At 50.8% G+C, this 11,349-nt stretch overlaps 5 protein-coding genes across 5 annotated transcripts; 3 read left to right on the top strand and 2 right to left on the bottom strand.

Annotated features, from left to right (window-relative positions):
- DEU56DRAFT_956009 (uncharacterized protein) lies at positions 1 to 2,283 on the bottom strand (the record flags this gene model as incomplete). The annotated part of the gene is made up of 6 exons (XM_041359237.1): positions 2,084 to 2,283; positions 1,508 to 2,032; positions 1,339 to 1,461; positions 1,176 to 1,286; positions 682 to 1,123; positions 1 to 611 (listed from the first exon to the last, which is right to left on the bottom strand). Exons 1-6 carry the CDS (start codon positions 2,219 to 2,221, stop codon positions 1 to 3), a joined length of 1,950 nt encoding a protein of 649 aa, XP_041206229.1. The 5' UTR covers positions 2,222 to 2,283.
- Positions 2,284 to 2,415: 132 nt separating this feature from the next.
- On the top strand, positions 2,416 to 3,358 carry DEU56DRAFT_902739 (uncharacterized protein; the record flags this gene model as incomplete). Its single annotated transcript, XM_041356609.1, has 5 exons — positions 2,416 to 2,542; positions 2,594 to 2,686; positions 2,747 to 2,902; positions 2,953 to 3,063; positions 3,129 to 3,358. The coding sequence occupies exons 1-5, from the start codon at positions 2,446 to 2,448 to the stop codon at positions 3,356 to 3,358; spliced, it is 687 nt and encodes a 228-aa protein (XP_041206230.1). The 5' UTR covers positions 2,416 to 2,445.
- Positions 3,359 to 3,947: 589 nt separating this feature from the next.
- On the bottom strand, positions 3,948 to 5,844 carry DEU56DRAFT_914907 (uncharacterized protein; the record flags this gene model as incomplete). Its single annotated transcript, XM_041357684.1, has 5 exons — positions 3,948 to 4,693; positions 4,744 to 4,917; positions 4,973 to 5,076; positions 5,128 to 5,546; positions 5,611 to 5,844. The coding sequence occupies 5 exons, from the start codon at positions 5,842 to 5,844 to the stop codon at positions 3,948 to 3,950; spliced, it is 1,677 nt and encodes a 558-aa protein (XP_041206231.1).
- Positions 5,845 to 6,383: 539 nt separating this feature from the next.
- On the top strand, positions 6,384 to 9,496 carry DEU56DRAFT_872359 (uncharacterized protein; the record flags this gene model as incomplete). Its single annotated transcript, XM_041355773.1, has 6 exons — positions 6,384 to 7,052; positions 7,107 to 7,285; positions 7,336 to 7,644; positions 7,698 to 8,284; positions 8,333 to 9,169; positions 9,225 to 9,496. 6 exons carry the CDS (start codon positions 6,384 to 6,386, stop codon positions 9,494 to 9,496), a joined length of 2,853 nt encoding a protein of 950 aa, XP_041206232.1.
- Positions 9,497 to 9,711: 215 nt separating this feature from the next.
- DEU56DRAFT_956017 (uncharacterized protein) lies at positions 9,712 to 10,585 on the top strand (the record flags this gene model as incomplete). Its single annotated transcript, XM_041359238.1, has 3 exons — positions 9,712 to 9,939; positions 9,986 to 10,282; positions 10,330 to 10,585. The coding sequence occupies 3 exons, from the start codon at positions 9,712 to 9,714 to the stop codon at positions 10,528 to 10,530; spliced, it is 726 nt and encodes a 241-aa protein (XP_041206233.1). The 3' UTR covers positions 10,531 to 10,585.
- Between the last annotated feature and the right edge of the window lie 764 nt (positions 10,586 to 11,349).

Genomic DNA, 11,349 nt, shown 5'->3' on the forward strand with positions numbered 1-11,349 from the left:
TTATGTAGCCATGTCAACCTCCTCAGAAGGCTCTTCAACCTTCACCTCCACCTCAACATCCATGTCATCAGAAGAGTCATATTCTGGGACAAGGTTGCTTGGATCACCTGGGTCCACAATGGAGCCGGACGCATCTGGATCCTCTGGATCCTCTGGATGAGCATCGCCGGAAGCATCTGGATCCTCTGAATGAACGACCTGGTTGTATTCAAACAGGATGCCATCAATGGCAGAGGCATCCGGGAGTATTGGGGTTGCGGTTGTGGGAGGAACGTCATCCATGATGAGATCAATGAGGGGCGGGAGTACAGATGCGGTGGTTGATATGGTGGGGGGGCCGGATTGATTGAGCAACAAGGATGATGGATTGGCAGGAAGATCGGGCAGTGGGAATGAGGGGTGCCGGTCGATGATTTCGCGCCTAAGGCCTTCATGAAGGCGTTGCAGGGTGTCAATCTTACCATCCTGCTGTGCCACACGAGCCTCCAGAAGAGCGATTCGAGCTGCTCCATCACGAATCGCAATGGACATGGCATGGAGATCCGGCATGGGCACATCAAGTGCTGCAGCAGGGACTGCCGGGCCACGTGGTGCAGCCGGGACTGCCTGACCTGGGCGCCGGAAGCGCTAGAATGGAAGCCAAAGGTCAGGGGGTCATGGGAAAGATGTGGGGTGACTTACGAGCTGGTGCAGGTGCAGGTGCAGGTGCAGGTGCCTTGACAGCAGTGATGGTCTTGCTGCGACCACGCGTCTGGGTCTTGGGGGCTGTCACAGCAGTGACATTGGAAGTTCCGGACGGGCCACGAGACTGACTGCGAGTGCGTGCCTTGGATTGGGAGGCAGGGGGCACTTTGGAGGGGGCAGGGGTTTGGGACGCGGGGGGGGCATTGGTGGGAGTCTTGGTGGGAGCCTTGGAGGGAGCCCTGGATGGCGTCCTGGACTTGGTCGTCCGGGTGGTAGAGGAACCACGAACGCGAGGAGGCGGGGATCCCATATACGCAGGGGTGCATTTGATCTTCTTTGTGGTGCAGTAGACGCACGATGTACCCGGAGCCCCGGTCTTCTTGGTGTACCGAGTTGCACAAGGCCAGTCTTGCTTTGTGCATGCGTGGCACGGGTTGTTCTGTAAGGTGTATTAGTGTATGGAAGTACGTCAGATAAAGAAAGGTACTTACTGGTCCGGGAATCAGGATGTCACCTCCATCCCCAGCTGGGGGTGCCTGCGCAGGGGGTTCGGGAGTTGGCTGGGAGGGCTCGACGACTGCCTGGTGACTGCCGGCAATCGCCTGGTACAATGTAAGCATACACCCGAGGCCCAGACGCGTAAATGGGACTTACAGTGGCAGGGCCAAACGGTTTTTTCGTCGGAGCCCTGGGGGATCGAGGGGAAGTGGGCGCCCTTGCGAGAATTGTGGAGTACAGGGGAACAAGGACCTCCGGCACTCCACGCGAAAACAAGGGCTGCAGGAAGATGTGAGACAAGGAAAAGAAGAACCAGACGACATACCTTGATAGTCGGTTCTTCATCTTCCGACTCCACGATGGGCTTGGACTTCACAACGCGAGATGACCGCGTACGCTTGTGAGTCTTCATCGCCGACTTCGGGGGTTGGGAGGAGTGCTCTGACATCATGGGAGACTTCCTCTTCCTACTCCCCTCCGCCTCGGGCTCTGGGTCAGCAAAGACGGCCTTACCTTTGCCCTTGTCACGGGACTCGGTGGTGGGGAGGGTGGAAGGGCCGGCGACATTGCTGGCAGGAATGGCTGGGGAAGGAAGGTGGACAGGAATGGGACCTGTGGATGGGAGGGCGACAATTGGAAGATTGAAGGCCGGGTCACCTAAGGCCTCCCAGGCTTGGACCTTGGGGTACCAGACGTGCCTCAGAACGCGGGGATCGTCATACCCGATCGCGTGCCAGGATGGCCAGACCTTGGGAACCATGTTCCGGATGTGCTGGAGCTCCTTGATGCAAGAAATGACGAGTCCGGGAATGGGACCATCCCCGGACCCATAGATCTTGGCTACCTCAGACTGCCTGGATGTGAGAGGCAAAAAAAAACAAGAAAAAAGATAAATACATACCACAAGTGTAGCAACCTGCTTTCCCAGAGCTGCATGGCTGGGACCCGGGGGAATCTGCCGGGCAGCGCTGATGATGGCCATGATCTGGCCAGTGGAGTCCTTGAGGTCGGTCAAAGAGTTGTTTACTGGAGTGGACATGATGGTTGAGTTGGGAGATTTAAGGATCTTGAAATCAGAGTGAAATCAGTTGTCAGAAAGATGATGTTTCAAAACAAACAAGACATTTGATGGACGATCTATAAAATCGCTCATTGTTTGTGTTTGTTTGGCTGTGGTTCAACTTTCGGCAATTGCCGGATTTGTGTTGAACTTTGAAGTTTTTTCAATCATCAGTCAACCAGACCACAAATTCTCCACAGAACATGAGTTCCCATCCAGCTGTTAGATTTAATGACCCCCCAGTGACTGACTGTAATGCTATGGATGTGGATGACTCATCTATGGGCCGGGTATCACCAGGTATGTTGTATTCTCTTATCATTCCTTATCTATTTACCGGGTATCCCTCAGATGACTTAGATGGCTTATACCTCGGGCCGGAAGATGACTTAGAACATGTTTCCATGTCATCAGGACCCCCGGGTGCAATGGCTGACATTCCCGGTATGTTTATACCTTCCTTTTCATCTGGGATCACCATCCATGCTCACTTCACCCTTGAAGATCAATCAGATCCGGGCCAGGCCGATGATGCCGGCTATCTCGTCGATCCAGACTTGTACCTCGGGCCCGAGGATGATGTCATTGATGTTGATGAGCTGCCGGATTCTGCTTATCCTCCCAGTGTTTCCCCGGCTGCCTCAGATGTATCTAGTTCATGTGCGTTCATTCCTTCCAGAGCATGATTAATCCTGATCGTATCTCTCCAGCCGAAACATCATCTACCGAACTTCCTGCAGACAAGCCGGAGCTCGATATTGAAGACCTACGTTTGATGGTCCGGGAGTTCCATCCTTTCGGAAAATACCAACATGAAAAATGTGAGTATCTGACACCAGAGTATTTATCTGTTTGCTAATTTTTCTGGAAGACCAATCCATTAAAGATCGACTGGGTGATTACAAACGCCGTACTGGAGGTCTTCCTGACCCGTCCATCCAACTACTCCTTGAGGCCGAGCGACCATTCCGAACTGCCTGGGCGGAGACTTCCGACAAACTGAAAAAAGCTGATGCAGACCTACAAAGGTTGCAGAGAGTTGAGCAGATGAGCATTGAAATGCTCAAGGTAGTTGATTCTCTGATTGCACTCTTTGAAGAAGACAAACCAAAGTAAATTACTGTGTTAGAACCTCTGAATTTTCATTCACCTCCCCACATCATGTAAACTACTTCACCTTTCAATTCACGTCCCCGGGCGTCGTACGGGACTCAGTGTTCGATAGTCAGGACTGTTGAATATTCAATTGTCAGGATTCAATACTCCATGCCAGGGACCCGATGCTTATGTTCGGTACTCGGGACTCTACACTCGATGTTCGGGACTCGGCTTTACGGACTCGAGATTCGATGTTCGGGACTCAATGGTAGGAGCCCGATGTCCGGGACTCGGTGTTCGATAGTCGGGATTCAATATTCGGGACTCGATGCTCGGGACTCGATGTTCGGGACAATGTTCTTGACTATTCAACATGATTGAATCACATTGATATTTACATACATGCAGGTATGATACTCGATAGGCGGAACTCGGTGTTCGATAGTGTCAGGAAGGACACTAGAAATTCCGAGATAGAGAACAAAGAGAAATTTGATAAATACCTCATCCACACACAGGACACCAGACATTCTAGGACTAATCGATATGATTGATACACATTGACATCTAAATACAAGCAGGTAAAGGCAGGGAGTGTAGTATAAGTCTATTGCTTCTTTCCCCTCGCTCTGGTCACTCGAGGGCTAGTGTCCAATGGCTTGTGTGTTGACTTACTCCGGGTAGTCCTCGCCGAAGGCTCAATCACAGCCTTATTTCCCCGCATGTTTTTCGGTGCCAGTGACCTATTGACTCCATGGATTGCGCCATCCTCCTGAACATTGTTGGTGACCCCCTCAGTCAGTCCAGCCAGGAGGTCGCCCATTCGCGATGTCAGCAGTGCACTCGATCTCCCTGCATTGACCGGGCGAGGCTTTGGAATTGCATGTGGGACCGCTGTCCCTTCATGTGCCGTCGAAGGACCAGGCTCTGCTCTGCGTCTCTTTCGCGGGGATCTACCTTCCAATGCGTCATCACCTGCATCATCCTCCATGTGATCAGTGTCACCCTTGGGATCACTCTCCAGATCACTGTCAGTTTCGGCCTCCCGAGGCCTTCGGATCATATCTCTTCTACCTTTACGAGCCCGATGAGAAGGTAAATTCCCGGCTACAACCGAGGGTACCATGTCCCCATCTCTGTTCTTCCATGCTTTGAACAGGAACGTTGGACCTTTGCCTCTCTCCTGCCGAGCATACCAGAAGTTCAGTAGGGCGGTCGTGTCCCAATGTTGCAGCTTCGATGGCTCCTTCAAGTCCACATCCGCCGGAACATACTGTCTTGCCACAAAGTCATCCTGACTTTGTACGATGGCGCTCCATGGCACGACTGCCTTTTCGATCCCGGAACAGATACCTGTAAAAATGCATTGAACAAATGTTAGGGTGTTGTGACGATCGACTCACGATAGTGAGATGTAAGAAATGCTCTGACTATGGCTTTCTTCTCCTCGAGTTTTGTTTCGGTGATGTCTGGAAGCAACGGCATCCCATCCCCGTCGGTCTCGAGTTCGAAAGCAGGCTTCCTGATTCTCTTTCGACCTCCCTTCACCTGTCGCCCTCCGTCCCGTGCCCCGGCACCTATCATGAGAAAGATCAACCAATTCATTCCAGTAGCCAGAGTTCGAACACTCACCGAATTGTTCCTGTGCGTACTCCTGCCAAACTGGCTCGATGTCCTCCCAGTCCTTCGTCTTCATGAAACTGTCCCCATCTCCTAACGCCTCGTTATCATCGTGCCTGCATCAAATCTATTGAGATAGAAGATTTGACATGACAAAATTGACTTACATCCCGAACAGCACCTCTCCCTGTTCATTCTTCCACGCCGACATCACAAACACTCTCATCCCGCATTGCCTCCACATCTCCTTCGAAAAGTGCTCCATATAAGCCGGTCCCTTCTTACGAGCCACTTGTGCTTGTATCTCGGGAGGCGGGAAGTTGGTCGACCATTCTTCGGCTGTTTCCTTCGCCTTCTCCAACTCATCATCGGACAATTCGGCCATGACTCTCTTCACAGCCGCCTGATAATGTTTGAACATACCGGGACCTCCTGGCTTTGCCCCGGACTCTTCCTCGATCCTCTTCAGCACCTCCTCCCGCTTCTGCTGGTAGACCACCTGCCTAGGAGTCCATTTCCTACCATACTTTATCATGTCCTTTCTCTCCTTCTTTTTCTTGTTGTTGAACAACCATGTCTTGTACATCTGAGAGTTCATGGATGAATGAGATGTTAAAATTTTAGTTTTGAGCGAAGCAAGGATGAATCACCTGCTTCCTCTTCTTCCATTGTGCTTGGTCGACCTTGGGAGCAAATAGCCTGGCAGCCCTAGCTATGGCAGTGAAAACTGCCCGCTTCTCATTCCTTTTCGCCGAAGTCCACTCAGGAAGGTAGTTCTTCAACTCCGAAATTTCGGAGTCCGTGAGCTTCTGTGTCTGTGGTTGGCGGGCCCTATGTCTTCCAGAACTGGAAGTCAACTGAGTGGAATGACCCGATCTTGCCATTGTGAATGAGATTGCAGAAAGGGCTGAGGATGAGCAAGGTGGAAGTAATAATGGTGACAAGTTGAACTTTGAGCAAAGCCTAACAATTGGTTAATCGACCCATATTGGATGCAATTCCATTAATGGAAATGAATTTGTAATGACGCATCAAGACTGCATAGCATCACATTGCAATAACAATTTATTCATATTCCTGAGCTAATGCTTTGCTTGCAGCCTCAGAAAATAAGATGAAGATAGGTAGATGCACCCCACTGCAAAAATCCCACAGGGTAGAAGCCAGGGGCAGCAAGGGTAGGAAGACTTGGGTCAAGGTCCCTCTTGCAAGCAAAAAAAGACATGCCTACAGGTCCATGCCGAACTCTCCCCCAGAATCACCAACACTTCAGCCTGTTGAGGCACCACCTCTTTGGGAAGACATTCCTGACAATACTTACGAGCACGAGCAAGGCTCATTCGAGCCTTTGCAACTCCCAAAAACCATGGCAAGTTCATGTAAAATGTTGCATTGCAATTCAAATGATAGCTAAGTATAACAAATGCAGAGTCAGAATGACTACCTGAGGCAATGGCTTCCAAGGCAGGAATCATATCTACATCACCTCCTGGATCGAGAAGCTCCACCAGAAGATAGGAGATGCATCGTCTGCGACCAGGATGGGGTCTACAAATGTCAAGATTGTCTTGGGGAGCCACTGTATTGCACTGGCTGTTGCAGAAGTCAGCATCTTTGCAATCCCTTCCACTGGATCAGTCAATGGAATGGTCAATTCTTTGAGCAAAGTTGTCTCGCTCACGTCGGACTCGTCATACACCTCGGTCATGAGGGCAAACAATGTCCGGCACTTACAGACAGGTGGGATTTGTTCGAAGAAGACGAACCTGAAGATCAGCTTGAGCCTGAAGATCTACCGAGTGTGTCGGGACCCGAGTTCCAACCGAAGGAGAACACCTTGGTGATCATTGACAAGTCCGGGGTTCATCGCCTCCAGGTTCGATGCTGTGATTGTCCAAATGCCATGACTCCAGACCTTCAAATGTTTCGACATGGATTTTTCCCCGCCTCATTTAACAAGCCGAAGACTTTGTTCACCTTCAGGGTGCTCGATGATTTTCTATTGGACAACCTTGAATGTGGGACCTCGGCGATGAACTATTACAGCAAGCTCCGGCGAATGACCTCCAACATGTTTCCACACCTCGTACCGGTAATGCTATATCTCTCGTCTAAAGGAAATTGTATTGACAAAGCACGTGGCAAGGACCGATACCGAGAGCTCATGAGAGTCGCCCGACAGTGGAGGCAGTTGAAGGCCATGAAATGGCATGGATTCGGCCATCGTTCCGACAGCCCGAATGCAGGTGATCTTGCATTATTTTGCCCCGCTTGTCCTCAGCCAGGGATCAATGTATCCTTGTCAGGGGATGAATCACTTGATGAGTGAGTCTCATTCGATACAGAAGTCACCTCAGGTATAACAACAATCCAAGGTGGAAATACACCCGGTCATTTGTTATGGACGGAAATTTCAAAGCCGAACACCTGCATCCCATGAAGCCATTCGATGAAGTTTGGCTGTCAGATGGGTTGGGATTCATGGTGGGAAAGGACAGGTATAAAACTCATCTCGCAGAGGCTGCCGACACTTTAGAAAAATCAAGCTGCAGCAATCACCGGGCAGTAAATCAAGCAAATGCGGCTCGGCACAAACTGGAATCCACAGGCATCGGGGGAGTAGCCTGTGCTCGACACGGCTGCTTTGTTCCTCACTCGATGGTAGATTTTCAGAAAGGCGAAAGGCAAGCCCACCCTGCCATTCGACATTCACGAGTTAACCATGCATCATTCCCAGACAAATGAACATGGACTATGCCCTTTGTGAGGCTGCCCACCACAACATGGAAGGCATAACCAGGGCGGTCACCTTCTATGATATCAACTGTCAATACAACAAACACTTTCGGGCTCGGGTGGATCGAAGCCGATTTCTCGAAATGGTTCCAGAATTGACCATCATTCCCGGAATCGGGTTGTGGCACATACACGGACATCAGGACAGCTGCTACGTCCGATATGCGTCGAATTTTATTGAAGGCATCGGTCGGATCGATGGAGAGATCATGGAGACCCTATGGTCACGTCTTAACCTGATTTCTCCTGCTGCCCGTGGAATGTCGTCCCCGCATCGAAAGGAATGTCTCGATTATCAGATGAACGATTCCAATTTTTGCAAGATGATCCGCATGAAAAGGACCCTTTCCCGTAAATACAAGCAGGCGAAGAATGGCATCGCCGAAAGCGAAAAGGCTTTCGAGAGACTTGACGAAGCCGCACCCGGCGATTCAAAGACAGAATGGTTAGCCAGCGAGAGCATCGCTCAGTCCAGCAGAATAAATGATCCTTCGGCTATGGATGTATATGAGATCAATATCAAGAAGGGTAAGTTGACTGTGTCTTCATCAAAGTCCGAATTAATTTTCCACTCAGCACCGAGCAAAAAGGAGATCGAGCTTAGACTACTGGAGGAGGGTAATGCCCGAAATGCAGCGCCTGCTCGTAGATCTGTGGCGACATGGATATCAATGGGGTTGGCGATTGAAGAAGCTCAAATCGCATTGCTCATCGAGATCCGAAGAATTGGTAGAAGAACTACCGAGACACAGAGGTTAGACATCGCCCGGCAACGTGATCGTCTCCAAGGACAGATAGATGGATTCACTCGGTCTGCTATCACTCATCTTGGAGAGGGATTTGATGCAGATGACGATCCTGATGACTTGAACGTAGACATTCTCGATGATCTCGATGATGACTCGACAGACTTCACAGAGACATCTGACACGTGGGCGAACTCCCCCGAGCTCACTGTAATCCCATTGCCATCAAACCTTGGGGTAGATCGATGCAGACACTGCATGGCAGAGGATCTCATTCCGCTGGAGTTGTCCCTTCGTGAAGGGCAGGCCAACGACTCCCTTCACAACCTCCGAATTCACTTGTGCAACAAGGCGATTCTGTTCCGAACGACAGTTAGGCAAGCGAAATCCCAGGCCCTAAAAACTCGAGCTTGGTCCCAGGTGACGTCCGTGCAGCAGGCAGTGTCCCTGCATGCAAGTATATATATGAAGACAAGGAAGCAAATGATGCAACTTGAGCCGAGCGAAGACCAGGTGCAGAAATACAAACCCCTGCTTCGCGAGCAGCTCAAAATCAGCACTGCCGTCGGCGATCCAAATGCCCGAGGTCAGCGAAACGAGTCCCTCGCTTGGTTCTGGTCTGTCGAAGTTGACCTGGGGGGTCCTGATCAGTCGTGGAATCAGGAATGTGAGTTTATGCATGCTTGACATATCCCCTGCTCAGCTGACGGACCCATGTGAAGTTTACCGAGTGCATTGGCTTCGGGCAAAGGCCCTACGAGATAGATGGAAGGAAGAAATGATGTTGGTTGAATTGGAGATGGATTGGACATACAACTTTTTCTTGTGGAAAGCAACCCAATGGGGTGACAGGATGCGCGAGTCATTGGTGAAACACCTTCCGGGTCATGCATGCTACTCGGGAAGGCAATCCCAAATGTATTCATTGCTGGCACAGGATGCCCAGGCAGCATTTCAAGACCTGAAGGGCGGGTTTATAGAGGCTTCGAGATGAATGAATTTTCTTTGCCATAGATATGAAACAGCTACTTGGACCCACACATTTCAATCCCGGGAATTGGCCGGGTCGACCCCTATCTGAGTTTGCCCGGATCAACCCAATGTCGGAGTTTGAAAAATTTTATCCATCAACCAGTGGCTCATATCTTGACCTCCGAACCAACTGCCATTGTGATTGTCATTTCCAGTTTCATAATACTGCATTCAAGCATGTCTGTAGTGCATCCTCCCCCTGCATCATCTTCTCATTCTCAGAATTCCGGCAAAGGGTTCAAACCCCTCACACTCACTCAGGCAGATCTTGCAGCTACAATGGCAATGGCTGGATCTCGGATCCGAGCCTGCATATCTCAATATCAGATGGAGGCTGCCCACACCAAGGAGCCTTCTGCTGCTCGGATCATGCACTTCAAAGCCGGGCTGCAATGGGAGATATCCGTAAGAGACTGATGACTGTGATGGTCAATGCTGACATTTCCAACAGACTTTTGTGACTCCCATCCTGCAGTACTCAACTGCCAGGCACATCATTTTGGTTGTTCCAAGCCCGGTCACTCATATTCTTCTGTTGATTCCCGAGCTCACCTGGAACATGGTTCCGGACGACGTCTTTTCATCCCACCTGTGCGAGTTTCATGATGATTCAGATCTGGGGGATCCCTCCCGGATTGTATCATGCTATGGAGCTCAATGGTGGACCGGGACAACTGAAATCCCACAGGAAGTATGGGAATGGGATCTGGTATTCGCTAATTGTATATGTCACTACCAGTATTGGCTTGTAAGACCTTTACAAAGTTTCCTTGGGTGATAACTAATCCTTTCTAGTCAGGAGTTGAGAATGAACGTATTGTTGTTCCCGAGAAGGTGGCTGACACCTCGGTTGCATCACTGAAGGCACTGAGGTGGATGAGAGAACGCCTCCTGACAGTGATTCAGGATCAACAAGATGGCATCCGCGAAAAGATGGCTGAGATTGAGATGTACACAGCCGTCCTAACCAAATTGAAGCCTAGGGGACCGGAGTAGTTGTAGTCCTTCAGTTCAGAATGAAGTCTAAATTCTGTATAAAATGCACTTACGGGAATATCGAGACCCGAAGCCCGACTCTCGAGTCGTGATACCCGCGTCCCGAATATGACAACCCGAACATCGAGGCCCGAAACCCGAAACCCACCATCAAGTCCCGACCATCGAGTCAATATCGAGTCCCGACAAGCGAGTCCCGAGCCCCGAAGCCCGACTGTCGAGGCCCGAAGCCCAACTGTCAGGCCCGAAACCTGAAGCCCGACTATCGAGTCACGAATACGAATACCCAACATGCAGTCCTGACCATCGAGTCAATATTGAGTCCCAACAAGTGAGTCCCGAGCCCCGAAGCCCGACTGTCGAGGCCCGAAGCCCGAAGCCCAACTGTCAAGGCCCGAAACCCGAAGCCCGACTATCGAGTCACGAATACGAATACCCGACATGCAGTCCTGACCATCGAGTCAATATCGAGTCCCAACAAGCGAGTCCCGAGCCCGAAGCCCGACTGTCGAGGCCCGAAACCCGACGCCCAACTATCGAATCCCAAATATGAATACCTTAACATGCAGTACCGACCATCGAGTCAATATTTTAGTCCCTACTCTCGAGTCCCGAAACCGACGCCCGACTCTCGAGTCCGAACCCCGCACCCTGACATTTAGTCCCGAACACCGCACCCTGACTAATTAGTCCCGACAATCGAGGCACTATCGAGTCCTGACAAGTGAGTCCCGAGCCCTGAAGCCCGACTATCAAGGCTCAAAAACCCGAAGCCCGACTGTTGAGTCCCGAACCCCGCACCCCGACTATTTAGTCCCG

This window comes from Suillus clintonianus (assembly GCF_016758775.1).
Source record: "Suillus clintonianus strain FC179 chromosome Unknown DEU56scaffold_60, whole genome shotgun sequence".
NCBI lineage: Eukaryota > Fungi > Basidiomycota > Agaricomycetes > Boletales > Suillaceae > Suillus > Suillus clintonianus.